The 24,629-nt window shown below is 35.5% G+C and overlaps 1 protein-coding gene across 2 annotated transcripts in view; it reads left to right on the top strand.

Moving 5' to 3' along the window:
- TPR (translocated promoter region, nuclear basket protein) overlaps positions 1 to 24,629 on the top strand; it is a 65,239-nt gene that overhangs the window by 31,738 nt on the left and 8,872 nt on the right. Inside the window, exons 28-45 of one of the 2 annotated variants that reach the window (XM_047076911.1) lie at positions 3,538 to 3,675; positions 3,773 to 3,904; positions 4,943 to 5,073; positions 6,018 to 6,228; positions 7,378 to 7,521; positions 7,857 to 8,055; positions 8,954 to 9,159; positions 9,366 to 9,427; positions 12,078 to 12,286; positions 13,069 to 13,341; positions 14,449 to 14,597; positions 15,231 to 15,314; positions 18,289 to 18,489; positions 19,810 to 19,941; positions 20,137 to 20,227; positions 22,574 to 22,758; positions 23,952 to 24,020; positions 24,137 to 24,228. In XM_047076911.1, the coding sequence (XP_046932867.1) occupies positions 3,538 to 3,675; positions 3,773 to 3,904; positions 4,943 to 5,073; positions 6,018 to 6,228; positions 7,378 to 7,521; positions 7,857 to 8,055; positions 8,954 to 9,159; positions 9,366 to 9,427; positions 12,078 to 12,286; positions 13,069 to 13,341; positions 14,449 to 14,597; positions 15,231 to 15,314; positions 18,289 to 18,489; positions 19,810 to 19,941; positions 20,137 to 20,227; positions 22,574 to 22,758; positions 23,952 to 24,020; positions 24,137 to 24,228 (2,708 nt within the window). Of the gene's footprint in view, positions 1 to 3,537; positions 3,676 to 3,772; positions 3,905 to 4,942; positions 5,074 to 6,017; positions 6,229 to 7,377; positions 7,522 to 7,856; positions 8,056 to 8,953; positions 9,160 to 9,365; positions 9,428 to 12,077; positions 12,287 to 13,068; positions 13,342 to 14,448; positions 14,598 to 15,230; positions 15,315 to 18,288; positions 18,490 to 19,809; positions 19,942 to 20,136; positions 20,228 to 22,573; positions 22,759 to 23,951; positions 24,021 to 24,133; positions 24,229 to 24,629 lie in introns of both variants that reach the window. The other variant, XM_047076910.1, reaches the window with a different exon arrangement.

The raw sequence follows: 24,629 nt of genomic DNA, 5'->3' as shown, positions 1-24,629 counted from the left end.
CTGAAATAAGCGTTTTTCCTATACTCTCAGATTATTAAACGTTATTAAATAGTGGTACAGTGTAATGGTAAAAGACTAGTGGCAATCAGACTGCCTAGTTTAAAAAAAATTTTTTTAATGTTTATTTCTGAGACACAGAGAGACAGAGCATGAGTGGGGGAGGGGCAGAGAGCGAGGGAGACACAGCATCCGAAGCAGGCTCCAGGCTCCGAGCTGTCGGCACAGAGCCTGAAGCGGCGCTCGAACTCATAAACCGTGAGATCATGACCTGAGCCGAAGTCGGTCGCTCAACCGACTGAGCCACCCAGGCGCCCCTAGATTGCCTGGTTTTAAATTCTAGCTTCATACCGTTAGATGTGTGTCTTGGGTATATTATTTTCCCTGCTCTTAAATTTTCTCATCTGTAATATTGGGATGATAATAATAAGGATTAAGTGAGTTCAAGTACGGGAAGCATTTAGAAACATGTCTTAGAAACATGTCTGGTGCATGGTGAGTGCTGAAGTAAATTTCAGTTCTCTTTTTTATTATTATAGTTGTCATATGTATGTCAGTAATTATTCTGGGATAAAATTGTGGGTAGAAACTGCTACAGAATATTTTTTCCTCAGCAAGGAGCAAAAAATAGTCAAAACTGTCAACCAAGAAAGGAAAAGAAGTTGCTGAGGTGAATGGATGGTCACAGCAAAAGCTCAACTCCTTAACCCACGCTACCACCCAGAAGCTTACAATTGCATGTGCTCATTCTAAGGAGATTCAATAATAGAACTTCACATCTGGAAGGAAGGAAATTATGACCTTTACTCATTTATCTTCTTTTAAATGATAGTTGGAATGGCTGTTAGACAAAAGCCATCCAACCCCAGGGGAAAGTGAGTAGATTTATGGGGTTTATATTTTCATACAGAAATGAAAAGTTTCAGAATTATATCTTGACAAAAACCCATTCAAGTATATCTCGTAATATATAAAACCCTCCAATCAGTGGCATTAACATTTGGAGGGAAAAAAAGCAGAATCAGGATTTTTAAAAAGATGGCATATTCTCTCAGTGTTCCTTCCGGCAAATAATACTAGAAAATGCCCAACCAACAAAGTTAGATGGGAGAACCAGCTTTTACATACAATCGAAAGAGTCAAGAAATATCACACGTTATATAAAAAATAATACCCAAACATGAACAGTGTAGGATGGTAACCCTGTATCATAGCTTTTTTTTTATGCACACTTTTTTTCTGACTATATTAAAAGGCAATAGTCTGACAATAAAAAGGCTGCTTATGAAATACTGTTATATTAAACTTTACTTATAGGATGTTAAATCCTTAGAAGTAAGGATTTAATTAAATTAATGGAAACATCAATTGCTCTTCAGATTTGAGAGTTACTGCTTCAAAAGGTGGTTTTACACGAACACTGAATTAAAAGAAACAAAAAAACTTTAGAACACAATGAATTGCTTTAATTTCAGTATGCATCCACATCTCAGCAATCAGTGGTCCTGAACAGAAAAGTGGAAAACGACAGCAATTTGCCAGGAAATCAGGCCCACCAATATCAGGGATCTGCTGTGTGCACGTTCTTTCTTAATCTCTGCTGAGAACCATGAGAAGCAGCAGCACCAAAAGCAAAGTATGCACCGAATTCAGGGTTCTTTTTGTTCCATTTGTCAGATTGCAAATGAGACCCAGGTGGATGGCAAGGATCAATTTTTAAAAGCTAATGCAATTCTAGGAAAAGAAAACTCATTCAGGGGGATTGTGTGTGCTTGTAAGTGTCTTCTCTGGCCTTTCTCCAAGTTTAACCACCACCAAGATTGAGGGCTGGCAGGTTTGAGTACCCCTGGTGACTGTTACTTTCACTTTGTCAAAACCTGAACTAAAAAAAATCCATGTTTTGGGGCACCTGGGTGGCTTAGTCGGTTGAACATCTGACTTCAGCTGAGGTCATGATCTCGTGGTCATGAGTTCGAGCCCTGCATTGGGCTTGCTGCTGTCAGCCTGTCAGAGCAGAGCCCACTTCAGATCCTCTGTCCCCCTCTCTCTGCCCCTCACCCACTTGCGCTCTCCCAAAAATAAATATTAAAAAAAAAAATCCCACATTATTTAATAATGAAAGCCAAGTACGGCAGGGCTGAGGATCCAATATTCATTATCAAGCTGGTGGAGAGAGAGTAAATGTGGTTCCAGTACTACACAAGGGAAGTCTGAAATTCTCTCCAACCTTACCTGATGGCTTCTAGCCAAAGCAAGGAAGTGTCATGGAAGGTGTTCAGTGGTGATAGTGTAAAAATGCACTTGAGGAAGAGGAAGGAAAACACAGTCCTCAGTTAAGGTTGGGGAGAAGATACGGGGAAAACCCTGAATTTGTCCCCAAAGGCCATTTTCAGAGGGGATTAGAGGGGGTGCTGTCTATGCTTCAGTCAGAGGTGGTAGTAGAAAGTGAAGAAAGGACAATGGCTTGGAAGTGGGGGGGGCATCATCTAAGATTTTAAAAAAGAAACCAGAGATGCAGCTAGAGCCCCCTCCCCCACCACCACACATAGCAGTAGTCCCACAGGCTCCGACCTGAAACCCCCACTCCTCTAGCAGGTCACCCCAAGCTGGAGGGCTGTTGCAGGCCATGTAATCAGCAGAAGGTGATTGTGTGATATGTCTTTTCACAGTTGAGTTAGATGGGCCCCACCGGTTAGGATTGGAATCAAAGTATACTTTCTTGATCCCAGAAGTTCAACTATGTGGACAGTGGTTATGTTTGACAGGATTTGTTAGAGCATAACATATATTTCAAATGGACAAAGAAATTAGAATTGCTTACAGTATCTTAAGATAAGTTGCTTTTGAATGGGAGTTTCCCTTTTAGTACTTTGAGATCTACAAGACATATCTAGAAAATTAACTACTGTGAAAAACGAAGACTGCTTAAATCAAGGCGGCAGGGCGAGGAGGAGGAAGGCCTATGGTTTTTCTTTTTGATTGACTGCTATAACACTATCCTCTGACCCGAGCCATAGCTTTAAAAATGGTGAGGAAATAAAGTAACATGTAAAAGATGGATAATTACACCCAATGAGAACAGAACAGAGAAGTTCGTCACCGTTGAAGAAATATTCAGTAGAATTGCTCAAAACCAAAGTGATGAAACAACTGAATGAAATGAAGAATTTCTAAACAGTGGGGAACATGGTGGAGGGGGAATAATATCATTTTAGAACTATTAATAAATTCAGTATACCAAGAAAAAGAATAGAGAAAGATTAATAGATAATAGAGATCTGGATTAATGTTTTTACCCAGTGTTAGAACTGATTATTTATTAGTGGGATTTTTATCTTTTTGTTTTCATCCCTATAATTTTAAACTTGTAGTTAGCCTGCATCACAGAAAAATAAACATGTACAACTTTCAAAAATTTCCATTTAAAAGCTGACATTTAAATCCTTTTTACTTTTTGTAGGAAAGATTAGAACTGGTAGGAAAAGATAAGTCTTCACCTACTGTTGGATGTTGGTATACACGTGTGTTTGAAATCTTTAGGTAACTGCAAAAACAATGGCTCAGCATGAAGAACTGATGAAGAAAACCGAAACAATGAATGTAGTGATGGAGACCAATAAGATGCTAAGAGAAGAAAAAGAGAGGCTAGAACAGGATTTACAGCAGATGCAAGCAAAGGTTTGGGACTTCCTAATCAAGAGTAAACACATGTCATTTTTAATAATGTTAGAGTTTTTACATCAGATGTTCAAAAAAATACTGGCACTATTTTCAGGTAAGGAAACTGGAGTTAGATATTTTACCCTTACAAGAAGCAAATGCTGAGCTGAGTGAGAAAAGCGGTATGTTGCAAGCAGAGAAGAAGTTACTAGAAGAAGATGTCAAACGTTGGAAAGCACGTAACCAGGTAAATGCAATTAAACATGGAGGTGTTGATTTTTTAAATAATAGGACAACATTTAAGAGGATGAGAAATGGCTAATTTATTTCTTTAAATTCCAAATTTACGCTTTTCCTGTATCTCTAAAATATTTTTGTACATGAAAAAAATGAATTTATCTAGCTGATTGAAGCACTTTAAAAAGACTTGTTCACTGAAAACTTTTTGGGGGGACAAAACTGTATAATTTTGATTTAGAGGGTTAGAAACTCCAGCTCCATATTTAAACAAAAGATTGGAAATCTGCCTTGCCCAATAGTAGTTATGCAATTTGTGAGAGTTCCTTAATATTTCCGAGCCACTTTTCATTTTACAAAAAGTTTAATAAATGTAAAGCAGTTCACTTAGCACCTGGCTCCTAGAAAATGGTCTAGAATAGTAATTGTTATGATCCGAATAGGGTTATAGAATTTTAGAGCCCATTTTTTCCTGTTTTTATCACACAAGCAACCTGAAAAATAAGAAAGGAGGGTGATCTTCCCAAATCTAGATATGTTCCTGGTAAACTTCACTGCACTGTTTCCTGACTCAGTGGAATCAGTTAAATTTAGTTTATTTTTATGCAGTTGTAATGATTTATAGACATTTTTTCCTTGTAAATGTCATTTTAATGAAAGTGGATATTTAATATTAAAAGCTTATAATTTCATATTTTTAAGTTGTAATGATTTATAGACATCTTTTTCTTGTAAATGTCACTTTAATGAAAGTGGATATTTAATATTAAAAGCTTATAATTTCTTTAGATTCATTTATTTGACTTGTTTGTAACTATTTTGAAGTATTTGTTTGCAGTTATAAAAAAATAATGCATAATAACGTTTATTTCCCTTTCCCATTTTGGCTAGGGATTTTAGGTAAATAAACCTTCAATCTTATTTTATAGTTTGGTACTTGATCACCATGTATAAGACAGCAAACATAATTAGATATGCTGCTATTTTATTATAGTACATTAGTTTCATAAAACCTATATAACTATATTATGCGTTTTTGCTATTCTAGCATCTAGTAAGTCAACAGAAAGATCCAGATACAGAAGAATATCGGAAGCTCCTTTCTGAAAAGGAAGTTCATACTAAGCGTATTCAGCAGTTGACTGAAGAAATTGGGAGACTTAAAGCGGAAATTGCAAGGTATATGGAAAGAAATCTTAAATTCTATATTAATATATGAAATCGTGAGTTTATTTCTACTCTTTATGTATTGACTGCCCAAGTGCTTCCTGAGTTAGAAAGAATGAAAAGTGCTGCAGCCTTTACATGTGGCTTTCCCTTTATTACTTTATGGAGCCAAGCAAGCAGTAATTTAATTTTATGCCTTTATGTATATGATTATTACTTTTTAAAAATCTACATTTTTGGTATGAGTCTAAACCTAAACGTATTTATTTTCTTAACAGTTGATAACTTTTGCAAGCAGGTTTTTCTTCTTTTGGTTAGCATTTATTTATGAGGATTTTGAAAGTGTTTAATAAAGAAAGTTTTTAAATAAGAAATTTTTTAAAATGAACTTACAATGAACTGATGCCTTTTTAAAGTTAAGAAATTTAAAATTAAAATTAATGTTTCTGAGACCTTTTTTAAGTTTAAATTTTAGTGTTATTTATTTATGTTAGCTCCTACTTCTGTAATACTTGACGGCTTACAGATTTTTCTCATGTATATTCTTTTGTTTTATAGCAGTCTGGCATTTTAAGTAGGAGAGATAATAATTAGTACTTAATGAGGAAACTGAGTTTCAGAAAGGTACCCAAGATCACAGGTAGTAGTTGTTAAACCCATACTCTTAATTCAGGTCATGTGATTTCAGATTCAGTTTGATAAAGTACAGGGATTTGCAGACTATAACCTACATGCCTGTATTTGCACGGCCTGTAAACTGAGAGATTTTCACATTTTTAAAGTACTGTAAAAAAGAAAGGACATGTGACAAAGACTACATGTGGACTACAAAGCCTAACGTATTTACTCAACACCCTATATAGTAGAAATTATGTATTTTAGTATCAGGCAGAAGTGGATTAAAATCTGTGTACTAACATTTGATTATTTTCTCCTTTATTTTTTTGTTTGTTTAGATCAAATGCATCTTTGACGAACAACCAGAACTTAATCCAGAGTCTAAAGGAAGACTTAAATAAAGTAAGAACTGAAAAGGAAACCATCCAAAAGGACTTAGATGCCAAAATAATTGACATCCAGGAAAAAGTCAAAACTATTACTCAAGTCAAGAAGATTGGGCGTAGATACAAGACTCAGTATGAAGAACTTAAAGCACAACAGGATAAGGTATTTTGAAGTAATTTTCTTTATGTTTGTATGTTTGTATATATAATTTTTGACATATACAACTTTGTTTTATACGCTTTTACTCATGTAATAAGTTTTCTTTATAATTTTTATTTATTGGTTTTTAGATTCTGAACATAACTATAAGTTTATATATGATTATTTGGTTTAAGATATCTCTTTAATTTGCCTCAAGTTACACTATAAATTCATGAAGAAATTTTAGTAAATGCTTTGTTATTTTAGTTCAGTGTTCCAACTTCAAATATTTTCCTTTTTCAGACCTGTTCTTGTAACTTATTGCTGACTAAAATTGTGTATATAAAAAATGATAGTTCTTTATAATTAATCAGATTTTATTACAGTTTTACATAAGTAATGTATATTAGCCACCTATCAAAAGGAATTGTTTAGTTCTTGTAACATTTTGAATCTGAATTAATTCCCAGAAGTAAAAACAAACGTATGTTAACTTAATTATATATTTAGCACCTGTTAGATTAGAAAATGTATTTTGAAAATCCAAAATGCAGGATGCCTGGGTGGCCCAGTCAGTTGAGCGTCCCTCTCTCGATTTCGTCTCAGGTCATGATTCTAGGGTCATGGGATTGAGCCCCATGTCACGCTCCATGCTTAAGATATTCATTCATTCTCTCTCTCTCTCTCTCTCTCTCTCTCTCTCTCTCTCTCTCTCTCTCTCTCTCTCTCTCTCTCCCCCCTCCCTGTCCCTCTATCCCTCTCCCTGACCTAGACTTGCACATGTGTACTCTTTCTCTCTCTCAAATAAAAAAATAAATAAAATGTAAAAATATCCAAAATTATTACCCCTTAGTATTGACTGCATTAGCACTTGAGTGCTTTTTCACTTAATGCATTATTGTGAAAATATATTTGTATGTCAGAGATCCATTGATAGTGCAGCATCATTTTGATTAGATGGCTATTATCCAGTTGTATAGAAGACTCTAACTTGCTTAACTAATACATCTTACTTTCAGACATTAGAGTTATTCCATAGAAAATTCACTTATGAATACCTTTTAAGATAAATTTCTTTGCATAGTTGTGATTATTACCTTAGATGAACTTTTGGAAGTGGAATTATTGAGTATAAATGTGGAAGTATATTATTACTGTTTGTCATCTTAGGCCATGGAGACTTCGGCTCAATCTTCTGGAGACCACCAGGAACAGCATATCTCAGTCCAGGAAATGCAGGAGCTCAAAGAAACCCTCAATCAAGCTGAAACAAAGTCAAAATCACTGGAGAGTCAAATAGAGAATCTGCAGAAGGTATGACTGAGAGTAGTGAAGAGTGTATGTGTCCCTAATTGTTTCCTTGTTAAATACTTGAAATATGTGTTAAACACTGACAGTTTCTCTTGTCATATGGAAGCATTTTTATTATCTTTTTTATGGATATTTATCTTTTATACATGAATGATGTGTGTGTAAATAGTATCTAATCGTCTTCAGGTATCCACTTGAATGGTTTGACCACATTTTACATTTATATTTCCATTTAATCTAAATAAGCAAATTAATAAGTTTTACATGTTAAGTCTGCAGGGTGTACAGTTTATATTGGTATAATTGAATTACATGAATACTTTGCTTTCCTTTAAAAGACATTATCTGAAAAAGAGACAGAAGCAAGAAATCTGCAGGAACAGACTGTGCAGCTTCAGTCTGAGCTTTCACGACTCCGCCAGGATCTTCAAGATAGAACCACACAAGAGGAGCAACTCCGACAGCAGATAACTGAAAAGGAAGAAAAAACAAGAAAGGCCATTGTAGCAGCAAAATCAAAAATTGCGCATTTAGCTGGTAAATTTCCGTATATGCCAGAGTTTGAACTTAAATATTAGGTTGATTTCTCTTAGACACAAAATTAGAACAGTCTTAATTTTCAAATGATGAGGATGTCCCTGATCTATTTATGAAGTTTTTCCTAATTTTTGGCTGGTAATAGGAAGTACTGTGGTCCTTCTCCTTTATTGTGTGTCTGTTTCTGCCATCTGTTGGGAGATCCTTTGGGTCCGCTGTGTGCTTTGTCAAGAGGCCTTCTGTAAATTCCTACATAGCATTGGCTCTTACTAGCCCAATGATTTTTCTTTGCCTTACTTTTCTGGGGGCTCCTCCAGCCCTTTGTGGAGAATATCATGTCCGATTTGTGAAGGACCCAGTGCTGGAATGCTTGGGAACTAATTGCACTTTGCTTGCTGTTCTGCTTAGTGGGTAAATAAAATGCCCAATCATCTGGGTTTTATTGTAAGCAATTTTTTTAATGATCTGTAATATAGTGTCCCAGCAACTTACTTCATTAAAAAAAAGTAAAGTTACCTGATTATTTTTAAGTATGTTATAGGTTGTATGAAATGAAAATTTTGGAATTTATAACCTTGTATTTTAGTAATGTATTGAAATATTAAAAGCTATATTTATAAAAGGACTTACACTGACTACAGTTTATGCTGTATCCTTTATCTTTATGAGATCTTAGAGATAGTTACACATTTTTATGGTACAGTATTTTTTATATTGGAGTAGTAAATATAGATCTATGTAGATATTTATTCAGATGTATTGTGTATTAGAATTAATTGTAGATGTTAAAGCTAAGGAATAGAATCTGATACAACCTTTGTGTACCTATGAAATGCATAAAAGTTCTTTACTTCCATTGTTTGATTATAATAATAGAATCACGTGATTTCTTCTTTAGGTGTAAAAGATCAGCTAACTAAAGAAAATGAGGAGCTTAAACAAAGGAATGGAGCCTTAGATCAGCAGAAAGATGAATTGGATGTTCGAATGACTGCTCTTAAGTCCCAGTATGAAGGTCGAATTAGTCGCTTGGAAAGAGAACTCCGGGAGCATCAAGAGAGACACCTTGAGCAGAGAGATGAGCCTCAAGAACCTACTACTAAGGTAGTTAGCTAATTCTGTGTAAATGACAAGTCATTTTGTCCTTGTACATTGTGCTTGAAGGTGTCTGATGATTTAGAGGCCTTTATCAGTAAATTTTGGCTAAACAAAGTATACAGAGAGAATTAATAAAAGTAAAATATTTTGATGGCATTGTTTAGTGAACTCTTGTAGCGTAGACAAAATAATCCATAATTTTCTTTTTATAGGTCCCAGAACAGCAGAGGCAGATCACATTGAAAACAACTCCAGCTTCTGGTGAAAGAGGAATGTGAGTTTTAGTTCTGTCACAGTTTATCTGTTTTTATTTCTTTTAAAGTTCAGGCAAGAGTGAGTGATCTTGGAGGAGAAAACAAATCTATATTATAAAATTATGTGCTAAAGAGCTGTTTATCTGTACAAAACTGCATCGTGTAGTTGCAACTCTTTTTTCCAGGACTCTTGTTTTCAGCATCCTTTCAGTCCTCTCAGGTAGACCTTTGTGACAAAAGAAACAAGATTATCTTTTATCTTTTAGACTTCTGCAAGGCTACTGATATGCTCTGTGATGTTCTGTGATAACAAATTTCAGAGGCTAGGCTAAGACCTGAGTTCAGTGACAAACAGAACATTATCAGGATGCACGATCGTAGAGCATTTACTGTAGTTTTTAATGCTTAAATTCAAAACTTTTTCACTAAGACTTTTGAAACATTTAGTGAACAAAAAATACAGAATTGCACTCTATAACTTTTTTTTTTTTCAAGGTTGCCAAAAGTACCCAAAGCAGTGTTAGGAAAAACTGAATACAGGGTCTGAGCTCATACACAATTGTACCTACTAAACACTCACTTGAGGAAACACATAGTGCTCTTTATTATTATTATTATTATTATTATTATTTTTTAATAACAGCTTTATTGAGATAAAATTAAACCCCACAATTCACCTACTTCAGTGTACAACTTGGTGTTTTTTGTTTGTTTTTATTCTTTTTAATTCCAGTGTAATTAATACACAGTATTGTGTTAGTTTCAGGGATACAATATAGTGATTCAACAATTCTCTACCTTAGTTATTCATCACTACATAAGTGTACTCTTCATCCCCTTCATCTCTTTCACCCTCCCACCCTGCCACCTCCCCTCTGGTTCTCTATATTTAAGAGTCTGTTTTTTGTTTGTCTCTATTTTCCTTTGTTCATTTATTTTATTTCTTAAATTCCACATATGAGTGAAATTATATGGTATTTATCTCTCTCTAGCTGACTTATTTCACTCTAAATCCATCCATGTTGTTACAAATGGCAAGATTTCAGTCTTCTTTATGGCTGAGTAATATTCCACTGTGTATATATACCATATTTCCTTTATTCATTCATCTGTTGATGGATACTTGGGGTGCTTTCATAGTTTGGCTAATGTAAATAATGCAGTAAACACAAGGGTGCATATATCTTTTCCAGTTAGTGTTTTCATATTCAGAGGGTGTAAATACCCACTAGTGGAATTACTGGATCATATGGTAATTCTATTTTTAATTTTTTGAGGGCCCTCCATATTGTTTTCCAGATTGGCTACACCAATTTACATTCTTTTTTTTTTTTTTTTTTTAACATTTTTTTATTTTTGAGAGACAGACAGAGCATAGTCAGGGGAGGGGCAGAGAGAAAGGGAGACACAGAATCCAAAGCAGGCTCCAGGCTCCAAACTGTCAGCACAGAGCCCGACACGGGGCTCAAACTCACAAACTGCGAGTTCATGACCTGAGCCATTGTTGGACACTTAACTGACTGACCCACCCAGGCGCCCCAGTTCACAGTCCTATTGGCAGTGCATGAGTGCTCTCTTTTCTCCACATCCTTGCCAACTCTTGTTATTTTTTGTCTTTTTAATACTAGCACTCAGATTTGTATGAGGTGATATCTCATTTTGATTTTGATTTCTATTTCCCTGATGATTAGTCGTGTTAAGCACTTTTTCATGTGTCTGTTGCCATTTGTATGTTTTCTTTGGAGAAATGTCTGTTCTTGTCTTCTGCCCATTTTTTAATTGAATTATTTGTTTATGTGATTTGGAGATTAACTCATTATCAGATGTATCATTTACTAATATCGTCTCCATTCAGTACAGTGTCTTGGTTTTGTCGATTGTTTCCTTTGCTGTGTAGAGGGTTTTTTTTTAATTTCTATGTAGTCCTGATAGTTTAACTTTTTTGCTTTTGCTTTTATTGCTTCAGGAGACATACCTAGAAAAATGCTGCTATGTCCAAAGTCAGAGAAATTACTACCTGTGCTCTCTTCCAGGATTTTTATGGTTTCAAGTCTCATATTTAGGTCTTTATTCCATTTTGAGTTTATTTTTTTGTGTGGTATAAGAAATTCATTATTTTGCATATAGCTGTCCAGTTTTCTCAACCATTTGTTAAAGAGACTGTCTTTTTCTCTGTGTGTATTCATGCTTCCTTTGTTATGAATTAATTGATCATATAATCATGAGTTTATTTCTGGACTCTCTATTCTGTTCCGTTGATCTTGTGTCTGTTCATGTTCTAGTACCATACTGTTTTGAGTACTGCAGTATATCCTTTTTTTTTTTTAAGAGTTATATGAGAGAGAGCATGTGCATGTGAGCAGGGAGGGGCAAAGAGAGGGAGAGAGAATCCCAAGCAGGCTGCATCCTGTCAGCCCCATAGAACCTGACTCAGGCCTTGATCCCACATCCCTGGGATCATGACCTGAACCAAAGTCAAGAGTCGGATGCCTAACCAGCTAAGCCACCCCAGTGTATCTTGGAATCTGGGATTGCGGTACCTCCAGTTTTGTTCTTAATCCAGATTACTTTATGTGGCACTTTTTGTTTTGATAGAATATATGTACTTTATAAGAAGTATTTATAGTAACTTTATATGAATCATTATTCTTGCATTTTCCCCTCTGTAAGTGCCAGCACATCAGACCCACCAACAGCCAATATCAAGCCAACTCCTGTTGTGTCTACTCCAAGTAAAGTGACAGCTGCAGCTATGGCTGGGAATAAGTCAACACCCAGGGCTAGTATCCGCCCAATGGTCACACCTGCAACTGTTACAAATCCTACTACAACCCCAACAGCTACAGTGATGCCCACTACACAAGTGGAATCACAGGAAGGTAAGTAAAATAATAAATCTGATCAGACTGACTACTCATTTAGATTTATTATGAGAAGATAACAGTAAGTTCAAGGATAAATAAGGCTTCCACTAAAGCTAAAGAAAAACATATAGTAAAAGTGGGCAGTTAATATTTTCAAGTGTGTGCCTCCCAGGATACTTGTTAATGCAGTGAATTTCCTTCCTCCTTCCTTCCCTTTCTTTCTGCTTTGTTTTTTTGGTTGTTACTGTTTTTAAGCTGAAGGAGGAGGAAAATAACACACCTATAAGTACATAGCATGTTTTTCTAAGGCCAACATATTTACTTCTAATGGCTTAGGAAGATGATATGAAAGCCACCTTCGAAAGCATACTAAACCACTGGTTCAACACAGACACCACTCTTTCACTGAAACTGTCTGACCATTTCAGTATTTTCTTCACTGTGTTCCCATGGCTAGTTTCTTACTCATTACTAATAATAAAACTGTATAATTTGTTTTTGAGCTTCTTAATTTATCTTATTTGGTTATGATTTAAATAAAATCATAGATGCAAAGAGTTTCAGAGACTTATTTAATTCAACCACCAAACTGCACACTACCATGTCAGTCACATAGGCAACACAAAAATGCAGAATACATTAATTACCTTTACTCACACTGTTTTTGCCTAGTGAGTGGTGAGAGATACATACACAAATAACTGTAAAATGTTACCTGTAACATAGTAGGGAGGGAAAAATCCAAGTTTGCTAAGAATAGGAAACTTCATATATTAAATATTATAATTATTTTTCAGCGATGCAGTCAGAAGGGCCTGTGGAACATGTTCCAGTGTTTGGAAGTGCAAGTGGTTCTGTTCGTTCTACTAGTCCTAATGTCCAGCCTTCGATCCCTCAACCCATTTTAACCGTTCAGCAACAAACGCAGGCTACAGCTTTTGTGCAACCCACCCAGCAGAGTCATCCTCAGATAGAGCCTGCAAATCAAGAGCTGTCCCCCAACATAGTAGAAGTTGTACAGAGTTCGCCAGTTGAGCGGCCTTCTACTTCCACAGCAGTATTTGGCACTGGTAAGCTTAATTTCGTTTATTTTGTTTTAATTTTTATTTTTTTTTTGATAAGGTTAATTTTATTTTTTTTTAATTTTTTTTTTTTTCAACGTTTATTTATTTTTGGGACAGAGAGAGACAGAGCATGAACGGGGGAGGGGCAGAGAGAGAGGGAGACACAGAATCGGAAACAGGCTCCAGGCTCTGAGCCATCAGCCCAGAGCCTGACGCGGGGCTCGAACTCACGGACCGCAAGATCATGACCTGGCTGAAGTCGGACGCTTTACCGACTGCGCCACCCAGGCGCCCCGATAAGGTTAATTTTAAAAGCAAGTTAAAGTAGACCTGTGCATTGTATTTTCTTGGATATGATACACATCTTGAGTATTCTTTGTACATACTTGTTTTCTAAATGGGGTTAGGAAGGATGAATGGATTCCTAACACTTCATTTCATGTTTACTACTAGAACACTCATTTTTGTCATTAAGATCTTTCTTCTCTTCCAGTTATTTTGACTGGTTTTAAAGGTGATACAACCTCATAACATTATATGTAACTTAATACAGGTCCTGAGAGGAAAAAAAAACATGTAGGAGACCATATAAGGATTTTCAAATCTAAACAAACAGTGTAAATTTTTTTATCCAAGGAGTCTTGGATTTTATAGCGATAGAAGGCCCTACGTAAACTTTGTGAATAGCAGTTATACATCAGTACACCGTGAATCAAATGCATTGCTGTAAAAGTTGATGGGGTTTATTAACCACATTTAAGATTGATAGTATAAGACCATTGATTGAGAGCAGGTGTGTGGAGGAGAGTAAGAGGGAGAGGGGGAGAGAATCTTAAACAGAGTTTGGAGTGCAACTCTGGGCTCATCTCACAACCATGAGATCATGACCTGAGCTGAAATCAAGAGTCAGACGCTTAGCCAACTGAGCCACACAGGCACCCCAGTTACTCTTTGCTTACACATATATTAGCAGGAATAAATTATGTTGAACTGTTCAGTTAAGTGTTTACTATATCTTTCTTCAGTTAAACGACCAAAATGTTTCAAAAACTAACTTTGTTTCATTGAGTTTGTTATCCTCTAATTCAAGATTTTAATTATGTAATTTCAAAGTTTCGGCTACCCCAAGTTCTTCTTTGCCTAAACGGACACGTGAAGAGGAAGAGGATAGCACCATAGAAGCATCAGACCAAGTCTCTGATGATACCGTGGAAATGCCTCTTCCAAAGAAGTTGAAAAGTGTTACCCCTGTAGGAACTGAGGTAAGTCTTTCAGTCACATTATTAGGTGCATGGACCTGTTGGAGCCAAAATCCATTACTTGGAAAACTCTCGTTGAACTTACTGCAAAGCTTCAGCTGACAGCTCAGGTATTGTTGCTTTGCCAACATTTGTTTATAATCCTTGGCATATGTTTTGACTGAATTATTTCCCGTTTCAATTAAAAAAAGACAGTTATAAAAACTTAAGTTGTATTCCATTTCAATGGAATGAATGGTTATTTTTTCTAATCAAAGAATAAGGAGTTTATCGTCTCATGGACATTTTAAACTGTTACCTACCATCTTTTTCTCAGATTAACCAAAACTGTGTTCCTTTATTTTCTTTTGTTGAAGCTAAAGTTGTAATGAATTAAGTTTTACCATGAAACGTTAAAACTACTAAATTAATTTCATTAGCATGTATTTAATTAGTGTTTATAAGCTTGTTTATACCGAAGAGAACTGTGGTTGGTTATATCATATAAATGTAAGAGCATTTCTGTTGTATGTATGTAATGTAAGAGCAGTTTCATAAAATTATAGATTTAAGTTTTTATTTTGGGAAAACTAGCTGAGCAGGTGACTCTTCATCTAGTAAATTGATCTGGTTAACACACTTTGTATTATTATTCAGGAAGAAGTGATGGCAGAAGAAAGTACTGATGGAGAGGTAGAGACTCAAGTATACAACCAAGATTCTCAAGATTCCATTGGAGAAGTAAGTAAAACATTTAAAGTAATAAATTGTTGCATTTCATGAATGAAATCAGCTTTGACAAATTGTAACATTACTTGGACTTTTTTTTTAACTTGATGCTTTTATATTTAATGAAATAACATTAGAATTACCATTGCAATTTCTGTTTTGTTTTACTCCTGGTTAGTATACTGCCTTATAAACTTTGTTAAAGAGATGTTTTTATTATACTTAACACAGAATTTTTGCAGGCTAAGAGTTGTCATGAGTAAAGATTATACACTCTTAACTATTTGGAAAGATGAGTGCTGGTTGAGTCTTGGGTTAATCCATAGTGCCCATTTGGTGGTCCTTTATTGCTCTCCCCTCTATTGCTTCTCTTATGGGATTAAAACAACCGATGAAAGGAAATGCATTTGTATTTTTTTTCATTTTTTGAGCTGTAAATGAGGCTTCTCCAGAGGCAGCCTCACTAGTTCTTAGACTCTGAAGCTATAAACCATTATGTTCCATTCCTGACTACCACTAAAAAGTTGTGTGACTGTGGCAAGTCATTGATTGTAAGCCTTAAGGCCTTAAGCCTTCTCATCTGTTGGAATAATATAACATGATTTTTAGTATCATAAGTACTAAAAATACGTGGCAGATACTGTTTTAGGTGCTATTACTTTTCTTTCATCCCTCTGCCACAATAATTGAGAATTCGTAATATAGTAATATTAATAGTTTAACAACTGATAATTAATACAGTTCCTTACTGTGCATCCCAAGTGTTCAAAGAAATTAGCAGTTATTAGCCAATTTAATCCTCAACAGCCCTATTATATGATGCTCAGGTAAGTAACATACTCAACTTCTGATAGCACTGGAGCTGGGACTTAAACTTAGGCTGTCTAGTTTCTAGTTATACTCCTCAGCTTGAAATAGTATGTTCTGTCTGGATAAATTTTTAGGATCATTTATTCTAAAATTATCTATATAAAATTAAGGGATTGTTTCAAGCAGATCATAAGCAACCATAGATTGCAAGTGAATTTTGATTTCTTAGATGTATTAATTTTTAAGTTAATTTTCCCTATTTTCCTTAATTAAAGCAGAAAACTAAACCTTAAACATGAGTGCATAGTACTCTAAATGACCTCCATTTCACGTGTCTTTCAGAGTGTCATATCTGAAAAGCATAATAATAGTTTTGAAATAATACTTGAATTTCTAATTTCTTGCGAGACTTGGTCAAATTATACTAAAGTCTTCTGTACAAAGTTTTTTCTTGAGATTGGCAAAATTGCCTGTGACTCAGAAGTACCATTTGGCATTCCATTCCACTTTTAGCATTATCTACTGATGTGTAACAGTTCATTTTTCTGGTTTTCTGACATTGAAGCAGATGTTCTTTGTAAGCATTGCTTTTCTTGAAATAAGCCTGTCACTTTGAAGCACATTTTTAATTATACCATAAATTACTCATTTTTTCCCATTACAGCAAAGATTATCTTTGTGAAGGAATTCACAAGACATTGCTTTGGGCTTGTATAAAAAATAGATTTTGCTGAGTGCTTAACCAAAAAGTAGTCATTTAATTTTTTATAGTAAATAACAAAAATATAGCTTAAATTACAGTTGATTTCAGAGGCTAACAAAATAGAATTGTGAGGGTGAATTAAGCAAAGAATTATATTCACGTCTAATGTCTTTAACATGGTTTGAGAACAGTATACTGAGTTATTAGGGATAGAAGCACCTTTGTAAAAAGACCATAATAATAGGGGTACCTGGGTGCCTCATTCAGTTAAGCATCCGACTTTGGCTCCCATCATGATCTTGTGGATGATGAGTTCACGCCCTGTGTCAGGCTCTGTGCTGACAGCTCAGAGCCTGGAGCCTGCTTCGGATTCTGTGCCTCCTTCTCTCTCTGCCCCTCCCCCACTCATTCTCTCCCTCTGTCTCTCTCTCTCTCTCTCTCTCTCTCTCAAAAATAAGTAAACATTGTCTTAAAAAGGCAGCTGTTTTAAAAAAAGACAATAATAATAGCTTATTTTGTTTAGTGTGTTTTCCGGGCTATTTCTGGTTTGGGGAATAAATTTTTTTTTGATAATAATAAGTTGCAAGCCTGTGAATATTCTTTTTTTCTGACTTTGGTCTGCAACTACACTGTCAACTAACCACATTGGCTGTTGAACACTTGAAATAGAGCTAGTCTGAATTGAGATAGACTGTGAGTATAAAAATCTACATTGGATAATAAAGGACTTAATTATAAATTTTAAAAGGTGGAATATCTACTTAAAAATTCTTAGTTTGATTACATATTGAAATAATATTTTGTATATATTAAGAATATAAACTGATTTCACTTGTTTTCATTTTTTAAATGACTACTAGAAAATTGAAAATTACATGTGTGAATCACATCGTGGATCACATTGTGTTTCTGTTGGACAACACTGATCTACACTATCATGCCGGTTTTCATACACATATATCTGTATATATGCATTTTTTTGTATTGGAGTATTACTCAATGGATTTATAATGCTTCCTCTACAAGAAGACGGTAAAGAAACCCGATTTATTTTCTTTAGCGTGTTTCAAATTAATTCTTCTTTTAATAAAAATCACATTTTATTTTTATTTATTTATTTTTTTAATGTTTATTTATTTTTGAGACAGAGAGAGACAGAGCATGAACGGGGGAGGGTCAGAGAGAGAGGGAGACACAGAATCTGAAGCAGGCTCCAGGCTCTGAGCTGTCAGCCCAGAGCCCAACGCGGGGCTTGAACTCACGGACCGTGAGATCATGACTTGAGCCGAAGTCGGACACTTAACTGACTGAGCCACCCAGGCGCCCCTAAAAATCACGTTTTAAAAACAAAATGCTACTAGTCCACAAGTGTTTTTTTGTCTTAGATATACAGTATCTCACTGATAGTTTTAAGTATATTTTACTTTAAAAAAAATTGTTTTTCTTTGTATTTTTTTTTTTCACTCTTATAAGGGAGTTACCCAGGGAGATTATACTCCGATGGAAGACAGTGAAGAAACCTCTCAGTCTCTACAAATAGACCTTGGACCCCTTCAGTCAGATCAGCAAACAACAACTTCATCCCAAGATGGTCAAGGCAAAGGAGATGATGTCATTGTAATTGACAGTGACGATGAAGAAGAGGATGATGATGAAAATGATGGAGAGCATGAGGTAAATCATCCATTATTTTTAAACTGCTGGGTGAAATGCTCCGATCCTTAAAACTGCTAATTCATCAACCAGTAACATCTGCTTCCCTGTCAGTTTAAATAGGTTATTTTGCTTTTTTTATCCCAATAGTTCTGAAATTAACATTTTATAATGGAATTGAGCATAGAACAAGTGATGAAAAGTCCATCTTTTTTTTTAATTGCTAAGCCCTTTTAGGATTTGCTAAATTTGTTAAATTAATTGAACTTAGTTTTAAATTTTTTTTTTTTTTTCAACGTTTTTTATTTATTTTTGGGACAGAGAGAGACAGAGCATGAACGGGGGAGGGGCAGAGAGAGAGGGAGACACAGAATCGGAAACAGGCTCCGGGCTCCGAGCCATCAGCCCAGAGCCCGACGCGGGGCTCGAACTCACGGACCGCGAGATCGTGACCTGGCTGAAGTCGGACGCTTAACCGACTGCGCCACCCAGGCGCCCCATTGAACTTAGTTTTAAATATTACTGACAACTAACTGGATTCAGTTGTAAGCTCTATCATTTCTGGAGATAAAAAAAGGGTTTTTTTTTTTCTTGTTTAGTCACATAATTTTTTTCAAAAATAATGGAAGGTTTTTTTGTGTCTTTTGTGTGTGTGTTTTTGTTTTTTTGCTAATTGAAGCATAATTTAAGTGAAACTTTATTTTTTATTTTGGGAATTAATCCTTATTGATAACCATTCATTTGAGATTCTTTCATTAATCAAACAGTGGTTTTTAAAGGCTCATAGTTTAGTATAATTCCATCATGTTTTTTCTTCAGTGCCACTTTTTAAATTGAGAATCAAGTGGACCACCTAACACTTTTTGGACACCTCGGAGCTTTGATCTTTGAACTGAAGCAGTTAGAATACAGAACTGATTATTACAGTACTCATTCCAGTAAGCCTCACAGTTTTGCTATTTGCTGCCACTGACATAATTCCATATAACTCTCAGGACAACTCCTGTATCCTGATCAACGGTGTGTCACTGAAATTTTTTTTTTTTTTAATGTGTATTTATTTTTGAGAGAGACAGAGACAGAATACAAGGGGGTTAGGGGAAGAGAGAGAGGGAGACACAGAATCGGAAGCAGGCACCAGGCTCTGAGCTGTCAGCATAGAGCCCGACGCGGGGCTCAAATTCATGAGCTGTGAGATCGTGACCTGAGCCGAAGTCGGTCGCTCAACCGACTGAGCCACCCAGGCGCCCCTATTGAAATTTTTAAACACGCCGTTAGGATGTGCAGAATATGTGTGCTACATCAAAGATCTTTGTTTTTCCTTGGGAATTTTTCTGCTAGGATTATGAAGAAGATGAGGAAGATGAGGATGATGATGAGGATGACACAGGGATGGGAGATGAGGGTGAAGATAGTAACGAAGGCACTGGTAGCGCAGATGGCAATGATGGATATGAAGCTGATGATGCTGAGGTAAGTGGCTAGAATTAAGAACTTGCTAGAAAAACTGTTTTCCAAGGGTATACAGAGGCCTGTGTTGTCAGAACACTAACACTTCTTAGACCTTTGGATTTGTTTGTTTGTTTGTTGTTATTGTGGTTTAGGTTGGTTATGATGTTTTTAAGGTAACTAATATATTTGCACTTATTCCTCATATTTTGTTTTTAGGGTGGTGATGGAACTGATCCAGGTACAGAAACAGAAGAAAGTATGGGTGGAGGTGAAAGTAATCAGAGAGCTGCTGATTCTCAGAACAGTGGTGAGACTTTTTTTAAGGACACCTTTTTTAATTGAATATTTCTGGTAATATCTTCTAAACTAGGATAGCATTTGATTATCATGTAAGGAATGAAACTTGGTTAGTAAATTAGCAAGCAAGAGATTAGCTTATTCTAGGTTGTTATTCTCTCATGTAAAGTCTACTATATTTATCATTAAAGTCATTATACTGTCTTTGCTGCCACATCAGACTTTTGTAAGATTCAAACATTCCGAAGTCTGTAAAGTATTGTAAATGTAACGTGTTGCTGCTGTTTTTATTAAGTGGAAAAAGTTCAGTCAGGGGCCTCTAACAGTGGTAATAGCAGTTCACAGCCAGAAGAGGTCATCTAAATCAAGTTGTACATTTAGGATTTGTGGGTGTTGGAGCTTTGCAATGTTTACTGGTTTTCCATTGAATAAAAGATACTGTGGTCATCGTAACATGCTTTTTGTTAAATGTTTGAGAGGGTGAGTCCAGACCTCACTGAAATGTTGTAGGTATTAAAAGATTCTGGAAATCATAGAAAAATTTATTTTAGAACATTTTTAAATGTGTTTTAAAGAATTGGTGATCATCTGGTCTAATATCCTGGTTTTATAAATAATACTGAGCCAAAGTCATAAAGGGTAATGTAATAAAGCCTTATATATGTAGACTATTGGGAAAACTGTGTCTGAATTTCTGTATAAACCTGCACATTTAAAAATGCAAGGTATGGGGCTTGTGGGTGGCTTGGTGGGTTAAATGTCCAACTCTTGACTTTGGCCCAGGTCATGATCTTGCAGTTTGTGAGTTCAAGCCCCACGTCGGCTCTGTGCCGATAGTGCGGAGCCTGCTTGGGATTCGCTCTTTCCCTCTCTTTCTGCCCTTCCCTACTTCTCTCTCCCTTACTTTCTCTCTCTCTTTCAAAATGAATAAATGAACTTAAAAAATAAATGCATGGTATGTGCTCATGTGAATTAAGATAAAGCAAGGGCATAGGCAACCTTTCAGCTTTTAAATTTTTTAGGGAAAAAAATAAACTAATGAATGTTAAACCATATACTAAAACATATTACTTTTTAAGGGACATAAGGAGAGAGATTAATGATAATTTGGGGTCATAATTTACATTTTATAAAACATTTTGTAGTTTTAAGAAACATGTGTCACATAGTTGGGATACAGGAAGAAATATGTTTTGCCCTTTTAAGTATTATCACTGAAAGTTAAGTCTTTTCAGGGCCAATGTTGGTAGCCATTTTTTTTCCAGATACAAAGCATTTAATAGATGTTCATTGAATACTTACTGGAGACTTTCTTTTTTATAGTCAAACAAAAATAGGCCTAGTGATCTGGATAAAATTAAGTTAGTGGATGTATTTGGTATGTTGCCAAAAAGTTACAAAAAGAATGCTTTTCCTGAGCAACTGTACTTAACATTAAATTGAACAATGCCAGGGTTAAGGATGCCAAACCCCCTGTATAGTCAAATATTCAAGTATAACTTCTGACCCCCCCCAAAATTTGACTACTAATGGCTAACTGTTGACCTAGAAGCCTTAGTGATATCATAAAACAATTAACATGTTTTTATATATGGTATCACATACTGTATTCTTTTAATAAAGTAAGCTAGAGAAAAGAAAACATTATTAAGACAATCATGAGGAGAACATATAATTATTGTACTGCACTGTAAAAAATCTGCATATATGGACCTGTGCAGTTCAAACCCATGTTGTTCAAGAGTCAACTATATTCTTAGAATGAGCTTATCAGGTTAGGTACCAATTAAGAATCTGAGAGGGGCACCTGGCTGGCTCAGGACATGCAGTCGGTAGAACATGCAGCTCTTGATCTCGGGGTTGTGAGTTTGAGCCCCACATTGGGCATAGAGATTACTTAAAAAAGAAGAGGAAAAAAAAAAGATCACATAGCTATTAAATGTTATAGCTAGAATCTGATTCCAGACCTCAGACTTTTAAAACTGCTAAATTCTGTGATAGCCTATTTACTTTCCCAGTGGGAAACAGCTTCTGTTGTTTTTACCACGTATGTAGCAGACCTAGACATCTGAAGATCAAGACATTGAAATTACAAGTTTAAGAAACCGAAAATACAGAAGTATTTTTTAGCTGGTTCCATTAACCAACCAGAGAAATAGACTCAGAGAGGTTAAGGGACTTGCCTAAGGCTGCACAGCTGATAATTGCACTCCCATTGTCCACACCTCACTGCTTTCCTTCTGAAAGTATTAGTGAGGTGAACATTCCTAGTGGCAGAATTTATACTTCTAGGGGATTGTCCAAGTTATTCTGTGATAAATTTAATAGTTCAAAATAAGCTTCTCTTTTCCTCTAGGTGAAGGCAGTGCAGGTACTGCGGAGCCATCTTTTTCCCAGGACATTTCTAGAGAACAACAGCCATCATCAGCATCTGAAAGACAGACTCCTCGAGCACCTCAGTCTCCGAGACGCCCTCCACACCCTCTGCCCCCACGCCTGACCATTCATGCTCCACCTCAAGAATTGGGACCACCAGTTCAGGTATTAAAAGTACTGGTCAATCTGAAAAATAAACTAAAAAACCTTGGCTTTATCTCTCCTCCTTTCTGTTAGATACAATTTTTTCCAGAAGTTAAATGAACTTTTTAACGTTTTAGCATATTTTTATAAAGTTTTTTGAACTGAAACTAATCTCTTACTTCTTTTCCTTAAAATATGGCAGTAATTTACTTCATAAGTGAAGCAAGTTTTAGAAAGGCAAGGCTTACTAAAAGTTGTGTATAAATTGAAATGGTTACAGTCATAACAAATAAAGGTCTGGTCACTTTTTCTAAAGGTTAAAAAAAGGAAAAGGGTTTCTGGGATTTTAAATAAAGTAAATTTTATTTTAGCAGCAGACCACCATGTATTTTGAAGGTTTCTTTTTCTATGGTGCGCATGTTTTTTCTTCAAAAGGAAATTACTATTCTGCTTAACAGAACATTTTTTTCTCCTTTTGTTTCATTCATACATATTAATTTCCATTTTCCTAATTAATGATAGCGTTCATGATCCTTAGCATGTAGCACTCTTTGTAATAGGGTTGAACATCTCTTAATCAGGAACTCTTACAGAAACAGCAGGAAAACTACAAAGGCTCTTACTAATCTAACTTGACTCTTATGCTACATTATGGTGTACTGAAAACTGTCAGGTGTAGATTCTTCTAAAATACCACAGATGAAGATAACCTCATTAGGTAAAAATATAGCCTTAATGGATTGTGTATGGATCCTGCAATATATACCAAATCTACCAATTCAGAATTGCCTAAATTGGGCAACAGTTTATGTGAAGACCATATTACTGTTTGAGCTACAAAGAATAATTAAGCTTTAAGATCCAAAGGCACATTCCCTAATGTCTTAAATTAAGGAAATAGTAAATTAGCTACATACAAATAAAATAGGATCAGAGATTGGTTTTAAATATTGGTTAATATTTTGTCTTTTGGTTAATAAAGTATTTGTTGGTCAGTATTACAGTCTGTACATTTAAAAATTTATCGCTATTTAAAACTGATTTCTTTAGTGCAAATATAAGCAATTTTTCCTGAAAAGATACCCTGGTGGTTACATTATATGCTAACATTTCAGTGCTGTTATGATCAGTGTAGTAAGCTGTATCTATTGGTATTTGGTTCTTGTTTCATTGCCTGATTCCTTAAAACAAATGTAATTCCCTTCTTGACACAGAGAATTCAGATGACTCGGAGGCAGTCTGTAGGACGTGGGCTTCAGTTGACTCCAGGAATAGGTGGCATGGTAACTATCTACCCATTATGTGAAAGTGACTCATTTGTTCAGCACATACTTACGTAGTCCATACATGTGTTTCTGTCATGCCTGTTGATTCCCATTTTCTGCCTTCATTTCAGCAGCAGCACTTTTTTGATGATGAGGACAGAACAGTTCCCAGTACTCCAACTCTTGTGGTACCACATCGCACTGATGGATTTGCTGAAGCAATTCAGTAAGTTAATGAACGAGAAACATATTTTGTAACTAATCATATTCTTCCTTTTTCCCTGTCAGTTTGTTTATATTTGAGTGATTCATTACTTATTGAGTCTTCTAATTGTGTCCTGAGCACTGGGGTAGGAGGGCTGAGGATGTAGTGTTGGGGAAAATGATATAAAGGTGAATGAAATATAGTTGCTTCCATTAGGAATTTGAAATTTAAAGGCATTATAACAGTGGTTAAGAACACAGCCTCTGGAGTCAGAATGCCTGGGTTTGAAACTTAGCTGTACTGCTTGCCAGCTGTGTCAGGTTATTTAGGTTCTCTATTCTAGTCTCTATTCTCATTTTACTAATGGGCATAATACGGTAGTTAGTACCATAGAAGTTGTGGGAATTAAATGAACTGATTTA

Source organism: Lynx rufus, unplaced genomic scaffold (genome assembly GCF_022079265.1).
Source record: "Lynx rufus isolate CCGP_SWC_20201006 ecotype Redwood Valley unplaced genomic scaffold, mLynRuf1.p SCAF_15, whole genome shotgun sequence".
Lineage (NCBI taxonomy): Eukaryota > Metazoa > Chordata > Mammalia > Carnivora > Felidae > Lynx > Lynx rufus.
Note: the sequence above shows the minus strand (reverse complement) of the source record. Positions and strands in the feature narration are given on the sequence as shown.